The 19,688-nt window shown below is 34.8% G+C and overlaps 1 protein-coding gene across 3 annotated transcripts in view; it reads right to left on the bottom strand.

Annotated features, from left to right (window-relative positions):
* CaMKII (Calcium/calmodulin-dependent protein kinase II) overlaps nt 1–19,688 on the bottom strand; it is a 789,323-nt gene that overhangs the window by 157,014 nt on the left and 612,621 nt on the right. Inside the window, exon 14 of one of the 3 annotated variants that reach the window (XM_090404176.1) lies at nt 588–641. The exons of the other annotated variants lie outside the window; for them this stretch is intronic. Within the exon in view, the coding sequence (XP_090260302.1) occupies nt 588–641 (54 nt within the window). The remainder of the gene's footprint in view (nt 1–587; nt 642–19,688) is intronic. 3 annotated transcript variants of the gene reach the window in all.

Raw genomic sequence — 19,688 nt, 5'->3', positions numbered from 1 at the left:
TAGGTAGTATTTGCTCTGACACATATTTGCCAGATTTTATAGATTTTTTGAGGCTATTCCCAGGACATACAACAAATGACTAAAGATGGAAAAATTAGTTTACAGCCAAGTTAACCAAGTTTCTATCATCTTATTCAATGAGATATTTAAAACAGATGATTAAATATATATGGTAAAGTTTATAACAATATCTGAATTAATAAACAAACACTATCAAAAGATTACAAACAAGTAATGCCTAATATAACATATGAATAATGTATTTATATAAGAAATTAAGAACTAACTTACTACTTCTGAATATTATCTGAACTGAAACATGCAAAAAAAAAAAAAAAAAAAAAAAAAAATTCAAAACCCAGAGTTAAAATTGTGAGCAAAAAATTGCAAACCTGATGAGCAGCATAAAAAAATAATAAAAATAAAAGTAAGAGTTAGTTACTGCTCCTTCCAAAATATAAGGAAAAATGTCATTGTAAAAAAGTGATCACAAAATAAGAGTATGTAATGGAGAAAATACTATTGGTGATTTTTAAAATTTAGCAATTATGATTTGTAAGTAAGCATCACAGAAATCGTATACACACCTTGATCCACTTGAATAACAGTTTTACTCCTCTCAGGCCCTGAGTGCACACTGTCTGAGAGAAGGAAAGGAAGAGGAAAGAAGGCATATGAAGCAAAAGAGGAAATTCGGATATTACTTAAGTGCAAGTAGAATATGCAGATTACCAAACATGCAAATAAGATGGCAACAAATGAAAATGAGTAACAAAAAATTAAAGTAAAAGAAAACTTTTTACACACACATACACACATTCAAAATTAGTGCATATAATGCATGAACACATGCTATAAAATATTTAAACAAAATGATAAAAATAAACATGCTTCAAAAGTTTCTAATTTTCTTAACCTACCAATTAATATTTCCAATTATATAACCACTTGCTTTAACATAGTTCTATTAATAAAATCTTATGGAATTTAAAGGAAGCAGAGGAGGGAAAATATTTCATAACAGAGTTACAAATGTAACATATATTTGCATATATGCCATTCAAACACAAAGTGGTGCATGAGGAATACTACCAAGTGATAAGTGAGTCTACATAAAATTTTAATTAGAAGTACATTCAGTTAAATGCAAGGCTTTTTAAATCTACATCTATTTATAAAGATAATTAAGCAAGCAACAAACTAGTGCCACATTAAAAATATATCAACTGGTTACTTGAAAAAAACTGTTTTTTTTCTTTATATATATATATATATATATATTGTTGAAATTAGGATTGACTCGGGATGTATACATTTATAAGATTAAAAATTAACTGACTAGAACCCATGAAAGTATAACAAAAACCTTTAAAAATCACGACTAGTTTCATCGGTATTCCGACTTCTTCAGGTGAGTAAGAAATGACATAAGACTTATAAAAATAACAAGGTAAAAAACATGGACTTTCTAGCTTAATAAAAAGAAATAGAATAGTAACAGTCATATTTGAATAGGTGACCGCGTGCTACTGTTGGCATGAGCAGAATGTGTGTGACAGCTAATTTTAGAGCGCCAGTATTGGATTACTGCACTATGTGAATCAGGCAAATTGTAGCTTCGATTGTTGTTCAAGTGTGAAGGATCCAGAACAATTTCTTTTGATTCTATAATACGTCTTTCAAATTCATCCTTACATATATATAAATTGGTTGTGCGGTCCCAATCAACTTGGTGTTGCCGTTTCTTCGAGGTTAGAGTTTGTGGAGAAGAGTACATGACTGGAAAGGGCGCTCGTTCGTGTTTTACTGTAGGAGATGTCATGTCTATGTTCCTCAAGACAAAGTGAAACAGATTTATCTGTCTGGCCAAAATAAGGTCGACCACAGTCGCATATAACTTTATAAACACTAGGAAAATGCAGTTGGTTGTGTTTTGGTCGACTCAGAAAAGAACGAAGTTTTGGCAGAGTAGTATAGTCAGTCTTTATGTTGAATTTCTTCATAATTTTAGATAGTTTTGGGGTAAGAGAGCTGATAAATGGTAACTGAATATGAGTGAGAGGGTTGGATTCGGCTTCTTGTCGAGGTTGTTGGCATGGTCTCAAACGTTTAGTGATGTTACGGGATGAATAGCCATTATATAAAAAGGTGTTTTTCAGGAAGTTAAGCTCTGTTTGTAGGTCTTCTTCTGTGGAAGTGAAATATCTTGCTCGATGGGCAAGGGTGGAGATGATTCCCAGTTTCTGAGGAGGGAAGTGATGAGAAGAGTCATGCAAATATCTATCAGTGTGGGTGGTTTTCCGAAAAATTGAAAATTTAAGACAGTCAGGTGATCTACTGATCTTTAGATCTAAGAAGGGGAGAACACTATTAATCTCTAGTTCTGAAGTGAATTTAATGTTCTGATGTTGATTATTTAAATGGTTTAGGAAGTTTTGAAGTTCCTCCAAACCATGTTCCCAGATAAGGAAGACGTCATCAATGTAGTGTAACCACAGTTTAGGTTTTAAAGTAGCTATAGAAATAGCTCTCTCTTCAAAATCTTCTAAAAAAATGTTAGCTACGACTGGGGATAGAGGGCTGCCCATAGCTAACCCACTAGTTTGTTTATATATTTTATCCTCATAGCAGAAAAAGCTGGAATTGATGCAATGAGTTAGAAGAGCAAATATTTTTTTAGAAACCTTGTCCTTAAGAAGAGTCAGAACTTCATCTGTAGGTACATTCATAAAACTTCCTAAACCATTTAAATAATCAACATCAGAACATTAAATTCACTTCAGAACTAGAGATTAATGGCATTCTCCCCTTCTTAGATCTAAAGATCAGTAGATCACCTGACTGTCTTAAATTTTCAATTTTTCGGAAAACCACCCACACTGATAGATATTTGCATGGCTCTTCTAATCACTTCCCTCCTCAGAAACTGAGCATCATCTCCACCCTTGCCCATTGAGCAAGATGTCTCACTTCCACAGAAGAAGACCTAAAAACAGAGCTTAACTTCCTGAAAAACATCAGTTAAATTTTAATCTAATAAATATATATATATATATATTTAAACCGCCAACCTTAATCATCAGTAATATACAATGATTGATACTTCCTTTATTATCAATTACATTTAACAAAATTTTATGAAGCTTTAGTTAAATGCTTTTTCAGGCCATGGAACATATTCACTGATTTAAGATGAATTTATTATACAAGCAAAAAGAATCATGATTTTCTCTATTCACATCTGCATCACTCACATCATAGTATATGAGGAACCAGGTGGACAGAGATGAACAGTGCCTGCAAGTTAAAAAATATTTTAAAAAGGTAATGAACTAACTCCTATGCACTGTCAATAAATCTGACCTACCTCACCTCATTATTCAAGTGGATTAATAATGAAATGGGGTAGAAATACAGAGGAAGATAATTTTCTGGAGGAGGTTATAAGTAAAAATACAGCTAGCAGTTACATGAATACTATAAAGGGAAGGCATGTGCAAAATAGAAAATGTAAAATGCTTAGAAACTGATGGAATTTATCAAAAATAATCTTGAGGATTGACCCCCCCCCCCCCTTCCCTATTTAAATTGCCAGTGCAAAGAGGAGTAACTCTGGAAGAATAACTCTGATTGCTGGAAATAGCAATAATATGAAAGAGAAAAAGAAATAAATGATAACACGATGTGGCAGAAAAGTTTCATCTGTGTATTTCATCTGTGTATTTCATGCCAGGAGAAAAAATGCAAAAAAAATGCATAAAATATAATAATGGGAAAACAAAAAAGTTTAAAAGTTTGATGAATGCAAAGTGTTTGAGATATAAGGGACTGGAAAGGATAATTACGTGCATTAATGTAACGTACAAAGGAATACCGACAGTGTTCCTTTGTACATTACTTTCTTTGTCACCTGAAAACACTGAACATCTTCCTTAAGTGAAGATGTTCAGATGTTTTCAGGTGACACAAAGCTGGGAAGGTCACAGCAGAGTTCTAATGTGGTATGACTTCAGGATGATTTGAATAGACTGGTTCAGTAGCATATGAGTAGGATACCAGTTTAATGTCATCATGTGAATGGTTGACACTTTGGCTAGAATAAATTGCAATGCAGTGTACAATATTGGTGGAATGGCATTTAAAGAAGTGGATAGGTAAGAGGTCTGGTGAATAATAGTAGATGAGGGACTAAAGTTTAAGGGATACAACTAAAACAGTTATGAAAAGAAAAGCTGAGATAAGAATGTCATCTTGCCATTGTATAAGACATTAATTAGAATGGACTATGTGCAGATGCTATTTCTTTAATATTTAAGAAATAAGGAAACACTGGAAGTGACCTAAAGATCATTAACTTTGTATGCGGGCTGTGAAATGTTGAGTAAAAGAACAGTTGAAAGAGTGCGATTTGTATAATTCAAAAGATCAAGAAAGGAAGGAAATATGATTTGGACTTGCTAGCTATGATTGGTGCAAATTAGACAGCGGTAAGAGAGAGAGAGTTACTATGCACAGTAGGTGATAGAAGAACAAAAAGGTAATCTCTTGAAGCTGTCCAAGGATGTTGTGAAGCAAAAAAGTGAGAAACAGATTCTGTACAAGGATGGTGGAATGCACTGATAGAGGAACAGTGAGAAAATGAATATACAGGATTCAAGGTGTAAGGTATGATAAGTATTGTTGTGTGAAAAATGAAATGATGAATATTGTGACAACACAGATGTCTGGAAACATCATCATCATCATCAAATTCCTGCCATGTACCCTCAAGGGGTGTACAGGATATGATAGTACTACATAAAAAAAAATTACATCATTACTAACTTCCTATCTACAATTTTCCTCCAAATCAGTCTGTTACTTGTCAAGACTCCAACATTATCAGATCTTATACTTCTATCATCTAAGGCACTTTGTACCATATCAATCCACCTATATCTTGGTCTTCCTCTGGGTCGTTTTGCTGCAAACCTGGCAGAGAACACTTGTTTTGCTAATCTTTCTTCGCCCATTCTGTTTAAGTGACCATACCACCTGAGATTAGCTCTGCTAACGCATTCCTGGACGCTGACAATGTCAAGTTCTTTCCTAATATCCTCGTTTTCAATATGATATTGCCATTGATGCCATCTGTTCACGCCTCTAATCTTTCTCAGGACTCTCATATCTGCGGTCTCTAGTCTTTGGTCAAGTGTTTTATTTCTGATCCAGCTCTCAGATCCATAAGTTAAAACGGGTATGAACACTGTCTTGTATACAGCTAATTTAGTGTTCTGACTAATTTCTCTCTTATTCCATATGAATTTATTCAACTGACTTCCCACCATACCACCTTTACTGATTCTGTTGTCTATTTCTATATTTAATTTACCATCTTCACTAAAAATCATGCCTAAGTAGCTGAAATGTTTTACTTGTTCCACAGGTTCTCCATTCACAACACAGTTGACATTTTCAATGATTCTGCCTATTTTCATTCTTTCACTTTTTATTGCTGACCTTCATACCATATCTATTACAACAGCTATTCAATTTAGTTAGAGAGAATCATGCAGACTTGTAGCGGATTTATTTAGAAGTATAACATCATCCACATAAAGCAAAGAGCTGACATTAACATCTCCAATTTTGATATCATGTTTAATACCACTTTCCTTCATAATGTGATCCATATAGATAATGAATAACAGAGGGGATAATGTACATCCCAGATTTAACATTAACCATCTTCCTGTACTTCCTTCAATTCAAACTGCTGACTTACAACTCAAATAAAGACTAAGTATTGCTTGATATAATGCCCCATTGACACCATATAACTGTAGCATATTGAATAGCTTCTCTCTTGGTACCTTGTCATATGCCTTTTCCAAATCAACAAAACTTAAATACAGATCTATGTTATATTCCCATGCTTGCTCAACTATTTGTCATAAAGTGAAGATCTGATCTTGACAGCCACTATTTGGCCTGAATCCAGCTTGTTCTTCACAAAGCTTTTCTTCCACAATTCTTCTCAACTGTTTCTCAAGTATACTTGCATAGATCTTGCCAGGAACACTCAGTAGGGAAATACCTCTGTGATTCTCTCATTCAGTTTTATTTCCCTTTTTATATATGGGTACTATGAGAGCTCTACTCCAATCATCGGGAATTCGTCTCTCTGTCCAGGCTTCCTGAACTATGCAGTGCAGCCACTGTAAGACTCTTATACCACCATACTTCAGTATTTCTGGCAGAATATTATCTACTCCTGCTGCCTTTCAACATTTCAAGCCTTTGATGGCTTTTTCTACTTCAAGTATGGATATGTATTCCTGACTGCATGCCTGGACAGTGTTTTTTACCACTGTGCTGTCATCACTGCTTGTTTCATTTAGCAGTTTTTCAAAGTAATTATTCCATACTTCAAGGATATCTTTTTCTCCCGTTTTCATGCCACTTTTATTATCTCTAACTCCTTTTACAGCACTCTTTCCTCCATTCCTAAGCTTCTTCAACAACCTCCAGAATATTTTGCCACCTTCTTGATATTTATTTTCTATATTCTTGTCAAAGTCCTCCCATGATTTTTGTTTAGCTAGTTTTACACACTGTTTAGCATTCTTGCATTTGTCTCTGTATTCTCTAAGAGCACAAGCTGACTTATTTACCAGGAACGTTTGATATTCTTTCTTCTTTTCCTTCACTGCCTCTTTAACTTCCTGCGTCCACCATGGAGTTCTGATTTTTCTATTCTTGCAGACAACTTCACCACATGCCTCTCTAGCTGAATCAATCAGGGCTTTCTTCAAGGCTTGCCACTGAATCTCCAAGGTTTGATTCCTGTTCTCAAACTCTTTCATTTTTTCTTCAATAATCTTTGTATATTTTAGTCTACAGTTCACATCTGAGAGCTGCTCAACTGTTATTCGCTTTAAAACTTTCTTACATGTTATTCTTTTCAATATGAAATTCAATTTTATCTTGCTCAAAACTAGATAGCGATCACTTCCAATTTCAAATCCTCTGTAAACTCTGGTGTCCTGCACCAGGGAGAAAACATCACTATTCAACAATAACATAGTCAATGAGACTTTTCTTATTCCTAGCCTCTTCTCTCCATGTGAATTTGTGCACATTTTTATGTTGGAACATGGTGTTAGTAATAACCAGTCCATGTCCTCAGCAGAAATCCAACAGATATTTGCCATTATTATTAGCTTCGCTCTTTTCTCCAAATTTTCCCAAAATATTTTTTTTTGTCTCACAATCATTTCCTACTCTGCTATTTAGATCCCCAACAAGGACCAACTTTTTCTTTTTCATTGTGTCAGTTGCTTTTTCTAAAGCCTCAAAAAATTCCTCCACTTCTACCTTAGTAGAACCTTCTGTGGGACCATAGGCACAAATAAGTCTCATTGTCCAGTTCCCCATTCTCATATTTGCCCACATTACTCTACTTGAGACTGACTGCCATTCAAGAAGATTAGCGTCGTATTTTGTGTTGAATACTATGACTACTCCTTCTTTTCCTTGATTGTCATTTCCTGAATATAACATTTTGTATTTATTGCTCAGAAAGATCTCACCAGTTTTTGTCTTTTTTGTTTCAGTCACCCCCGTAATGCCGATCTAGTACTTATCTAATTCCTCAGCTAGCTCCATTTCTTTGCCATTCAGGCTTCTTATGTTGATAGTACCAATCTCTGGTGATGTTTAGTTGGGGTGTATTTTCTGGAAACATTACTAATAATAAACTAGAAGGAGGAGGACATAACATAAGGAAGCACTTATCAGAGAACACAAGAAATCATAATCATTTAATTATGGAAATGATTCCAACTGTAACAGGAAAAAAAAATAAAATAAATAACATCCTAGAATTTACCCTTCTCTTCCAGGATATATAAATAACCTATGGCAGGTGACCTGAAGGTAGTCTTAATGTAACAATCTTCTAGATAAATTAAGGCAGCTATACTTGTTAAGCACTATCACAACCATACTTAAACAGTGCTTCATTACCAACTCTAATTACATTCGATGTCTATTGTATGATGTGTCATAAGTAGAAAAGGTCATAAGTTTGAAATCACTATATGAACCATAAGGATATGTTAAAAACATGTCTGAATACTAAGACATGTAGGTCTGTTTGTGATTTTTTAAAACAAATTTTGCTCTGTTTATAGTGAAATAATACAATTTATAAATGATAACATAAAATTACTGTATAGGATACTGTAATAAATAATGAAGAATGAGCATACTTCTGTGCATTTATTAGTAAAATAATCAACTAAAACACAAACAGCAACAGCAATGATTCAGCAGAGGAAGCTATAAAGCTATATGAAATTCAGGAATTGCAATAAAGGCTGAGCAATATTACTTCCTTTTTTTTTTTTTTGGCCCATAGATGTATGATAAACATTGTGTGCACATGTTTCCAGTCTCTGATTTAATGTGTGTGGTAGCCTGTGCTCACAATAGCAAGAGTCATAAGCCACAAACTTAATTTGATATGCCTAAAATTGATGACATCTTTGTCAACAATTTTAGTTTTTTTTTTACTATTTAGCTATAACATGTAAAATTACGAGCACTAAATTAATTTGCTTAAATCTACACAGCTATGAAAAACCATCATTGCTTGCATGAGTTCAAGCAAGTGTACTGTCTAGGCAGTTGACACTCAAAACAAATATGCCTCTACCACTTGTTGACATCAGCATCAGTTTGTCCACAGAGCACAAGCTAAAAATAACTAATTCAAGTAATATTGAAGTGGAGACACTGTAGAAATTACAAAAAAAAATAATAATAATAAAAATAAGTGACAAGTATGATTTATCATATAATACATTTTTATAGGAGAAAAGAGCAAAGCTAATAATAATGGCAAATATCTGTTGGATTTCTGCTCAGGTCATGGACTGGTTATTACTAACACCATGTTCCAACATAAAAATGTGCACAAATTTACATGGAGAGAAGAGGCTAGGAATAAGAAAAGTCTCATTGACTATGTTATTGTTGATAGTGATGTTTTCTCCCTGCTGCAGGACACCAGAGTGTACAGAGAATTTGAAATTGGAAGTGATCACTATTTAGTCTTGAGCAGGATAAAAATGAATTTCATATTGAAAAGAATAACATGTAAGAAAGTTTTAAAGCGAATAAAAGTTGAGCAGCTCTCAGATGTGAACTGTAGACTAAAATACAGAAATATTATTGAAAAGAAAATGAAAGAGTTTGAGAACAGTAAGCAAACCTTGGAGATTCATTGGCAAACTCTGAAGAAAACATTGATGGATTCTGCCAGAGAGGCATGTGGTGAGGTTGTGTGCAAGGATAAAAAAATCAGAACTCCCTGGTGGACACAGGAAGTTAAAGAGGCAGTGAAGGAAAAGAAAAAAGCATATCAAAAGTTCCTGGAAAATAAGTCAGCTTTTACTCTTACAGAATACAGAGACAAATGTAAGAAAGCTAAACAGTGTGTAAAACTAGCTAAACAAAAGTCATGGGAGGACTTTGGCAAGAATATAGAAAATAAATATCAAGAAGGTGGCAAAACATTCGGGAGGTTGTTGAAGAAGCTTAAGAAGGGAGGAAAGAGTGCTGTAAAAGGAGTTAGAGATGATAAAGGTGACATGAAAACAGGAGAAAAAGATATCCTTGAAGTATGGAGTAATTACTTTGAAAAACTGCTAAAGGAAACAAGCTGTGATGACAGCACAGTGATAAAAAAACACTGACCAGGCATGCAGTCAGGAATACATATCCATACTTGAAGTAGAAAAAGCCATCAAAGGCTTGAAATGTGGAAAGGCAGCAGGAGTAGATGATATTCGACCAGAAATGCTGACGTATGGTGGTATAAGAGTCTTACAGTGGCTGCACTGCATAGTTCAGAAAGCCTGGACAGAGGGACAAATTCCCGATGATTGGAGTAGAGCTCTCATAGTACCCATATATAAAAAGGGAAATAAAACTGAATGTGAGAATTACAGAGGTATTTCCCTACTGAGTGTTCCTGGCAAGATCTATGCAAGTATACTTGAGAAACGGTTGAGAAGAATTGTGGAAGAAAAGCTTGGTGAAGAACAAGCTGGATTCAGGCCAAATAGAGGCTGTCAGGATCAGATCTTCACTTTACGACAAATAGTCGAGAAAGCATAGGAATATAACAAAGATCTGTATTTAAGTTTTGTCAATTTGGAAAAGGCATATGACAAGGTGCCAAGAGAGAAGCTATTCAATATGCTGCAGTTATATGGTGTCAATGGGACATTATATCAAGCAATACTTAGTCTTTATTTGAGTTGTAAGTCAGCAGTTAGAATTGAAGGAAGTACAGGAAGATGGTTTAATGTTAAATCTGGTGTGAGACAAGGATGTACATTATCCTCTCTGTTATTCATTATCTATATGGATCACATTATGAAGGAATGTGGTATTAAACCTGATATCAAAATTGGAGATGTTAATGTCAGCTCTTTGCTTTATGCGGATGATGTTATACTTCTAAATAAATCCGCTACAAGTCTGCAAGATTCTCTGACTAAATTGAATAGCTGTTGTAATAGATATGGTATGAAGGTCAGCAATAAAAAGACAAAGACAATGAAAATAGGCAAAATCATTGAAAATGTCAACTGTGTTGTGAATGGAGAACCTGTGGAACAAGTAAAACATTTCAGCTACTTAGGCATGATTTTTACTGAAGATGGTAAATTAAATATAGAAAGAGACAATAGAATCAGCAAAGCTGGTATAGTGGGAAGTCAACTGAATAAATTCATATGGAATAAGAAAGAAATTAGTCAGAACACTAAATTAGCTGTATACAAGACAGTGTTCAAACCAGTTTTAACTTATGGATCTGAGAGCTGGGTCAGAAGTAAAACACTTGACCAAAGACTAGAGACCGCAGATATGAGAGTCCTGAGAGAGATTAGAGGCGTGAACAGATGGCATCAATGGCAATATCATATTAAAAATGAGGATATTAGGAAAGAACTTGACATTGTCAGCATCCAGGAATGCGTTAGCAGAGCTAATCTCAGGTGGTATGGTCACTTAAATAGAATGGGAGAGGAAAGATTAGCAAAACAAGTGTTCTCTGCCAGGTTGGCAGGAAAATGACCCAGAGGAAGACCAAGATATAGGTGGATTGATACGGTACAAAGTGCCTTAGACGATAGAAATATAAGATCTGATAATGTTGGAATCTTGACAAGTAACAGACTGAATTGGAGGAAAATTGTAGATAGGAAGTTAGTAATGATGTAATTTTTACATGTAGTACTGTCATATCCTGTACACCCCTTGAGGGTACATGGCAGGAATTTGATGATGATGATGATACATTTTTATAGCACGTTCAAAAATTATTGACTATAAATTAGAAATCACGAAAACAAAAATTTTGTGTGCAGTTAGTAGGCATATGCACTCCCTTTCTGACTGTTGTGTGAGAGCATACTCACAAAAATAGTTTATTGTGGAAAAATTAGCAGTGGCAAATGCCCCTGCTAATTTTTTCACTATAATTTTTTTGGGGGAGGGGAAGGGGGCTCACTTCTTCTGCTGCTTTCTTTCTCTCTCTTTTCTTCTTCTTCTTTTGCAATTTTCTGCTTCTACCTCTGTAAGGTCTTCATTTTGAGAGCTCTTCTTTCTCAACTTCCACTAACTACTCTATATCTTCATTTTAAATCTCGAAGCTAACTTTTTGACTAGCAGTGCTATCTATCAATCTCTTGTATAGCTTTGTCTTTGTGTAATCCTGTTAATGTATCAGCATATATTTTCAGCTGCTTCTTCCAAACCCCACCATACACACTGCTGTCATCTCACTCCATGCTGTATGTACATTATTTGTACAATGAAAGAGGAATTTCAATGCAAAAGGAGAAATTCCTTTGAGGAATTTCTCACCATCAGTAACATCCTGAGCAAAAGTGTTTCTAAAACAGCATGCCTTGATGGCAGCAAAAACATTATGGTCCAATGGGATGCAGGAGTGAAGTTCGGTTAATGTGTTAAGGGGAGATAGCCATCATAAGTACAAGTTGGTCAAAAGTCATGCATGAGTCAAGGAATGATTGTATTATTATTAGTATAAAATCTCCAAGGAGTAAAATAATTCATCATGGAAGGCCCTCACAATCATGTCCCATGCCTTAAACATACTGAACTAAACATGGAGTCTTTTGGAAGAAAACTAAACTTTTACATAAGAGAGAGAGATTCCTTATAGAGCAGTGAAGCCTTCCTGCACCAACCAAATTTAAACAGATTTGATGGCCTTTGGTGATTCACTTTATGAGGAATATTATTATTTCATTTTTATGCAGATTGCTGATTATTATATTATTCTAATTTATTTATTTATTATTATTATTACTATTTACCATATTTGCCGGAGTATAAGACACACCGGCCTATAAGACCACCCCCTTTTTTGTACACATTTTTTAGGAAAAAAACTTTATCACTGAATATTATAATGAATTTACAATATTTCAAATATAAAGTAATAAGTAGATCTACTTTCAACAAATACCTAATCTAATTAGGAAAGAGTACCCACCTTTTAATCTCTTTCATCAAAACCCAGAAATTCATCTCCAGAGCAAAATGAAGAGACACACTTGAAACCTCTTCAAAATCAGACTCTGAGTCCTTATACAACAAATTGTCCTCTGTACCATCCAGTGCATTACTAACGCCACACTTCTTAAATGATATAACCACTGTCTCAGTTTTCACAGCATCCCATGAAGCTTTGACCCACTCACAAACTTGTGAAATACTAGGCCTCTTCATTCTTCTGATGGTGTAACCTCAAAATCTGAAAACTGCATCCAGCTGTTCCACTTCTCCTTCATAAATCCCTTAAATGGTTTATTAATACCATTTAAGGTATTAATAAACCATTTAAAGGTTTATTAATACCTTAAATGTTAATATTAATAAACCATCTAAAGGTTGAAGCTGACTAGTTGGGCCTCCTGGAATTACAGCTAACTCAGTTTTCAATTCCTTGAGTTTATTTTTTAACATCTTCTGTTCTGTGAGAATGAAACTGATCTCATACTAGCAGGGCAGGCTTCTTTAACAGTCTGCCAGGGTGCCTAGACCAAATTTTATCTATCCATAACTTCATTCCTCCTCTATCCATCCTGCCTTTTGCGTGAACATGTACAAACACTCCTTTAAGTAGGTTTTCTTTGGGTAGCGTCTTCCTTTTAAAAATTAATAGTGGTGGCAATTTTGCAGAAAATTTCAGAAATGAAAGTAATAAAAAACTGAGTATCAGCGTATAAAATGCACCCTGTTTTTTAGACCTATTTTCAAATAAAAAAAGTGCATCTTATACGCCGGCAAATACGGTAATTTTTTATATTATTATTTATTTATTAGTATTTTTAAATAACAGGGAACATATTGATTGTCTATTGTCCTATTAACAATCCAGTTAAATTTTTGAAATCGATTCTTTTATTATAATTTTATTTTTCATTCCATTGTTGTTATTGTACTGAGGATGCTTATGATACATAGGTGAAAACTTTACAGCTAATAAATTTATTTAATTTAAATTTCCATCTTTAATTTTAATAATAAAGGTGTTAAAAAATACCATCAGTGGTGGGTGGTAGAGACGCCAGTTTGGTGGGTTAAGTAGCGATTTGTGTACAGTAGAGTGTCCTACTGAAGTAGATTTTTCTACTGAAGTGAAAGGCAACAAAATGTTCAGTGGCTTTGAAATTTTCATCATCTGTTCAGAAATGCCTTGCACATAGTGGATAGGAATACAAGTTATTTATCCTGGATTAGAAGAGGCACAGATTCCATAATTTTTAAATGCTTTTTTGATGAAGGATCATTAAAACCATTTGATAAGCAGATGAAATTAATATGCTCTAATTCTTTCTGTAAACGTTTGTCGGAAGAACATATAGAATGAGCATGATGTAATGCAGTCTTAATATTCTGAGCCTTTTGACTGGGATAGTGGTGAGATTCAGCATGAATACAGCAGCCTGTATTAAGTCTTCTTCCTAAAGACTGAAAATTGTAAGCTGCCATCTGGTTGACAAAGAATTAGTATATCTAAAGAGGCAATTGGATTATCTGTTTCTTTTTCTAAGGTGAATTGGATCCTAGAATTAAGTTCATTTATTCTGGAAAGAAACTACCATAACTCAGTGGAAGAGCCATTCTAAATAGCAAAAATATCATTCACATATCTGTACCAATGTGTAAGTCTAAGTGAAATATTATCAGAGAGATTCAAAGTGTTCCATGAAGCAGCTGGCAATTATTATCAACAACTGACCTCTATGGAGGAAGAGACTCATCGTGGGAGGTACATGCTATCACACACAAAGCTCATCCAACCATGCCTTAAACTGATTCAATGTGTCTACATTCACAACACATGCAAGCAACGCATTCCACTCACCAACCAACTACTCTCCATGCAAAGTACCCGCTCCTCACACCCTTTTTATACAGTTTTCAGGGATGGCCTCTTGTTCTATCCCCTCACCCATTCTATGAAAAATCTCTTCCATGTCAACCTGATAAACCTTTGACTAACTTATATGTCTCAATCATATCCCCCTCCTCCTATTTATGAGGAATTTACAATCTCTCAATCTGTCCTCAAACTCCACATTCCAAAGACCACTGACCACCTTTACCTTTGTGAATCTTCTCTAGACCCCTTTTAACATATTCTCATTACCATGAAACCCTGGTGACCAAATCTGTGCACAATAATCCATATGAAACCTGATCAAGGCCTTATACAATGGCATCGTAACTTCTTTCCATTTGAGAGAAGAATTCCATTCTTCTCTCAAATACATGCCATACATCCAAAAACTGCACTCCCTTCTCCTCACACAGTTCTGCTAGCATATACCATTTGTGATTCTGTGCTCTCTATCTCAACTCATCATGTCATACCCTGGCAACATGCTGACAACCTTTCCCACTATATTGTTATCTTTCACTTTCCTCAATAACGTCCTGATATTTACCCTTACATTCTCCTTATATATCCACTTAAATCATTTGTCCCTACAACTGCCACTAATTCTCTTGTTCCTTTCCTCCACATATCCATGGCAATGGTTCAAGAAATAGAACTGCCCATAGCTGTTCCTTCAATCTGTTGATATAATTTGTTTTGAAAGATGAAATAACCAGATTATATAACAGAGTTAAATAGTTTAACAATATCTGATGGAAATTCAATGGTGTCTGATAAAGAAATATTATTAAACAAAGATGCAATATGATTATTATTACACAACACCTCCAAGTAGTCCAAAGAATCATTGTGGGAGGTCACTCTACTCTATTCCACTACAAACATCTCATCGTCTTCCCTACTATTTAATTCTCCCACTACTCATAACTACCACCAACACCATCTACCACTTATCACCACCACCACCACCAACAACAACAATTTTTGTCAGTAAATTGCATGTGTTCTGATGGCAGATTTACCTGTACATGAGATGAAAATACTGAGTTTCTAGGAGAAAAAAACCCTGCTACCCCCATATTGAGATCAGCTAATTCACCTTCAACTGAAGAACACCATATAAGGATTTCTGTCATCATGATGAGAATCGAATTCAGGCATTTTCCAATTGCAGGGTGCAATGGACCATCATTCTTTCAACTGCACTAATTGTAACATTGAAGGAGGCCAGATGATCACAAATTTTATTTTTAAAATCTAAACTGTTTTTTTTTTTTTTTTTTTTTTAATAGAAAGTAAATTGGATAAGTATTTAGATAATTTATAAGTGGGAAAACCTATACAATCAACAACTGGTTTTAATGGAATGCCTGGTTTATGAACTTTGGGTAGTCCATGTAATCTCACCACCATCCTAAACAAAATGCTAGGAGTAATACATTGTGCTCATTCTTTATGTTCTTCTGACAAACTTTTACAGAAAGAATTACAACATATTAAATCAACTTCTCATCAAATGGCTTTAATGATCACTTCCTCAAAAAAGCATTTAACAGTTATGAAATCTCTGCCACTTCTAATCCAGGAGAAATAATTTGCATTTGTATCTCTTATGTGTAAGGCATTTCTGAACATATAGCAAATGCAGTTACACCCCGAGTTACGTAACATGCAACTTACGTAAATTCGCAGTTACATAATAAATCTACTAGTGCATATGAATACGTTTGCGGCTTTGCGCAGGTGCATCTTTGACAGCCTTATTGCAGTACAGTAGATGGCTGGCATGGTTAGCTCGATCACTTGTTATCACTGCTAGTTTCGTTGTTTTTTTTACCCTTAATATGGAATGCAAATGCAAAACCGAATGCACTGATAATAAATCTAAAAAACAAAGGTCTGCAATTACTTTAAAAGAAAAGTTGAAAATAATTTGTATGTATGAAGGCGAGAAAATTCTATCAACAATAGCTCGGGAAATAAATAGACCTATTTTGAAAGTGAATACAATAGTGAAGGATAAAGTTCGCAGAACAGCATTCCTTAGAACAGCCAACTTAGCTGTCACAAGACATTTTTTTATTTGAAAAGTGAATATTTCAGTTTGTTTTTATATTCTTTTATATTATGTATTTTTCATACTTTCATATTTAAAGGATATATATTATTCAAATACAATTGATAAATTTTCTTATAATTGAATTTTTTTTAATCACCCCAAAAATGAAAAATATCTGATTAATGGCAAAAAAAATAACGTAAGACAGCAGTATGAGTCGCCAGTGCATATGAACATTTTATCGTATGTATGTAATTTACAAATTCAAGTTACGTAAAGGTTTACGGAACGTATTACTTACATAACTCGGAGTGTAACTGTATTATAAAACCACTGAACATTTTTGTTGCATTTTCGCCCTATCAGAAAAATCTCTGCTTTTCTTGCTTCTTCTCAGCATAAGCTTCTACCCCCTGGTTTTTCCAGGATTCTACTAGATTTCTTGCTTATCTTATTTTGGACAAACTGGAGGATCAACTTTTATTTGAACAGTCTGGACATGCACAGCATGCTATCTGCACTAAACATAGAGTTCACTGGAACAAGACAAGAATCCCTCATAAAAATCATTTCCTCACAGAATGTGTGTTTATAAAGAAATGAGTGAAACATTTCTCCATTGTCCTAACTTAAACAGATCCAATGATCTACATCTATCCAATTTATGGTAGATTATACTTGATAAATCTGCTAATAAATCCTAACTTTTTTTTTTTTATTAAAGATAAGAATTTATTGACTGTTCTAGTTGTCTTACATTAGCTACTAAGATGGTGTTTTTTAAAATTTTCTGTTATTGTTTGATTGCAGTTATGTAATTCTACACTGAAGATACTTATGAAACTTATGTGAAAATTCTACAAATAAATAAGTTTTCCTCATTATTATTATTAAGAGAGAGACCTCCAGGGAGTCAGAGACTCATCGAGGAAGGCCAGATACTTCACACACCAGCTACCATTTTAATGATATCCATTAAAAAGGATATCCAGATATCATTTTTAACACTGCTTTGTAATCTCTCCAATATATCAGAATCACAACGAAAACCAGGAGACCAGACCTCCGCACAATAGTCCAAGTGAGGTCTTATCAAGGCCTTGTAAAGAAGCAAAATAACATCCTTCTCTTTACATGTGAATATTTGTTTCAGCATTGTAATTATCTTTTGAGCTGTATTTGCAATCTTTGCCACATGGCCCCTGAACTTCAACTTCCTATCTATTAACACTCCAAGATCCCTAGCCACATCAGTTTCTTCTAGCCCAATCCCACCAATATAATAAGACACTGGATATCCAATCATGCCGAAGTGAATGACTTTACATTTATTGACATTGAACTGATACCCATTTTCCCATGCCCACAATTCCATCCTATTTAAATTGTTCTGCAAAGACTGCATATCAGCAGCATTTCTGATTACCTTACCTATCTCTGCATCATCAGCAACTAACTGTATGTCACTTGTCAAATCCTTCCCAATATCATTAATGTACAGATTGAATAACAGTGGACCAAGCACTGATCCTTGTGGTACACCACTTGTTACCTTTAACCTTTCAGAGTCAGATCCTCCGCATACCACTTATTGATATCTGTCAGTCAGCCATCCTCTTATTCATGCTAATATTATATAATCCAAACCCATTTTCTCCAATTTATGCAGCAGTCTGCCATGCTGGATTCTGTCAAAAGCCTTAGCAAAATCCAAAAGTATCATGGTGTATCCATTCCCCTTGTCTAGTTCAATGGTAACATTGTTATAGGATATAAGCAAGTTGTTAAAACATGACCTTCCCTTAGTAAACCCATGTCGTTCATTGCATATCAGCAGTATTTAGAGCAAGTAGAGATTCACTGTCAACCGATTTCTGAATACAGGCCCTAACCAATTTTTCCAAAATCTTCACCACCACTCCTGAGATAGTAATTGATCGATAGTTGGATACATCAGTCATTGCACCACCCTTGTGCAATGGAATTATCATACATTCCTTCCATTTCTGCGGAATCTTCCATGTTCTGAAACTAATATTAAACATTCTGGTCAAAGGAATGGCCAGTTCAGCTGAACACTCTTTTAGCACACGTGCTTATATTCCATCAGTTCCTACCGCTGAATTCTTATTCAGTTTGTGCAACAGCTCTAATACCTCGGCCTCAAATACCTGCATTTCTTCATCTAGTGAAGAGGTAACAGTGAGCTCAATGGGGTGTGCAGCAGCTAGGTTTTCGTTCCTGCACCCTGTTAGTATCCATTAGGGGAAGCTAAAGCTGCTATCAACCAAATGCAAGTGATCGAACTAAAATGCTCCCAAATATCTGCCCTAAGGGATCCTACCTGAGACCAGGCCTAAAAATAATATTGTTTAATATTGAAGCTTTCTCCAGTGTCAAGCAAGCTCTCATTGCAAAAATTTGCAGAAATAATGACTGCGATGTGCTCTGCCTGCAAGAAACTCACAGAGGAGAAGGTGCTACAAGACCTTGCATCCATGGCATGAAACTCATTAAAGAAATACCCCACAATAAATATGGCAGTGCAATATTTACAAAAGAGAACTTGATCCCATCACCCATTGACTCAACGAACAACAGAAACATTGAGATTATTACAATGACATTAAAAAATATCTCAATCACCTCAGTCTATAAACCACCAGAAGAAGCTTTTTCCTTCCCTAACATCCTCCTGAATAATAATGCATACATGACTAATGTTGTATTAGGTGACTTTAACAGCCATAGTGTTAACTGGAGTTACACAAAGTCCAATGAAGATGGAGAACTTGTTGAAAAATGGGCTGAAAACCTTTCTCTAAACCTGATACATAATCCAAAACTCCCTGCATCTTTCAACAGTGGCAGATGGAAGCGAGGCTATAACCCTGACCTCATATTTGTTAGCTCAAAAATATCCAACATTTGTGTTAAAAAGGTCTTAAATCCGATTCCGCATACTCAACATGGACCTATAACGCTTCAATTCAACCCAGCAATTATGCCTAACACAGTCCCTTACAGATGACGATTTAATTTCCAAAAAGCTAATTGGAAGGGTTTCATGGAAGATCTTGACTGCTCCATAGAACAAGTCCCTCCAAACCCTCAAGAGTATCCTGAATTCATAAAAAT

The sequence above is a fragment of the Typopeltis vanoorti genome, chromosome 14 (assembly GCF_054136105.1).
Source record: "Typopeltis vanoorti isolate ZY-2024b chromosome 14, IOZ_Tvanoo_1.0, whole genome shotgun sequence".
In the NCBI taxonomy this organism is placed as follows: Eukaryota; Metazoa; Arthropoda; class Arachnida; order Uropygi; family Thelyphonidae; genus Typopeltis; species Typopeltis vanoorti.
This window is presented reverse-complemented; position numbering and strand designations above follow the sequence as displayed.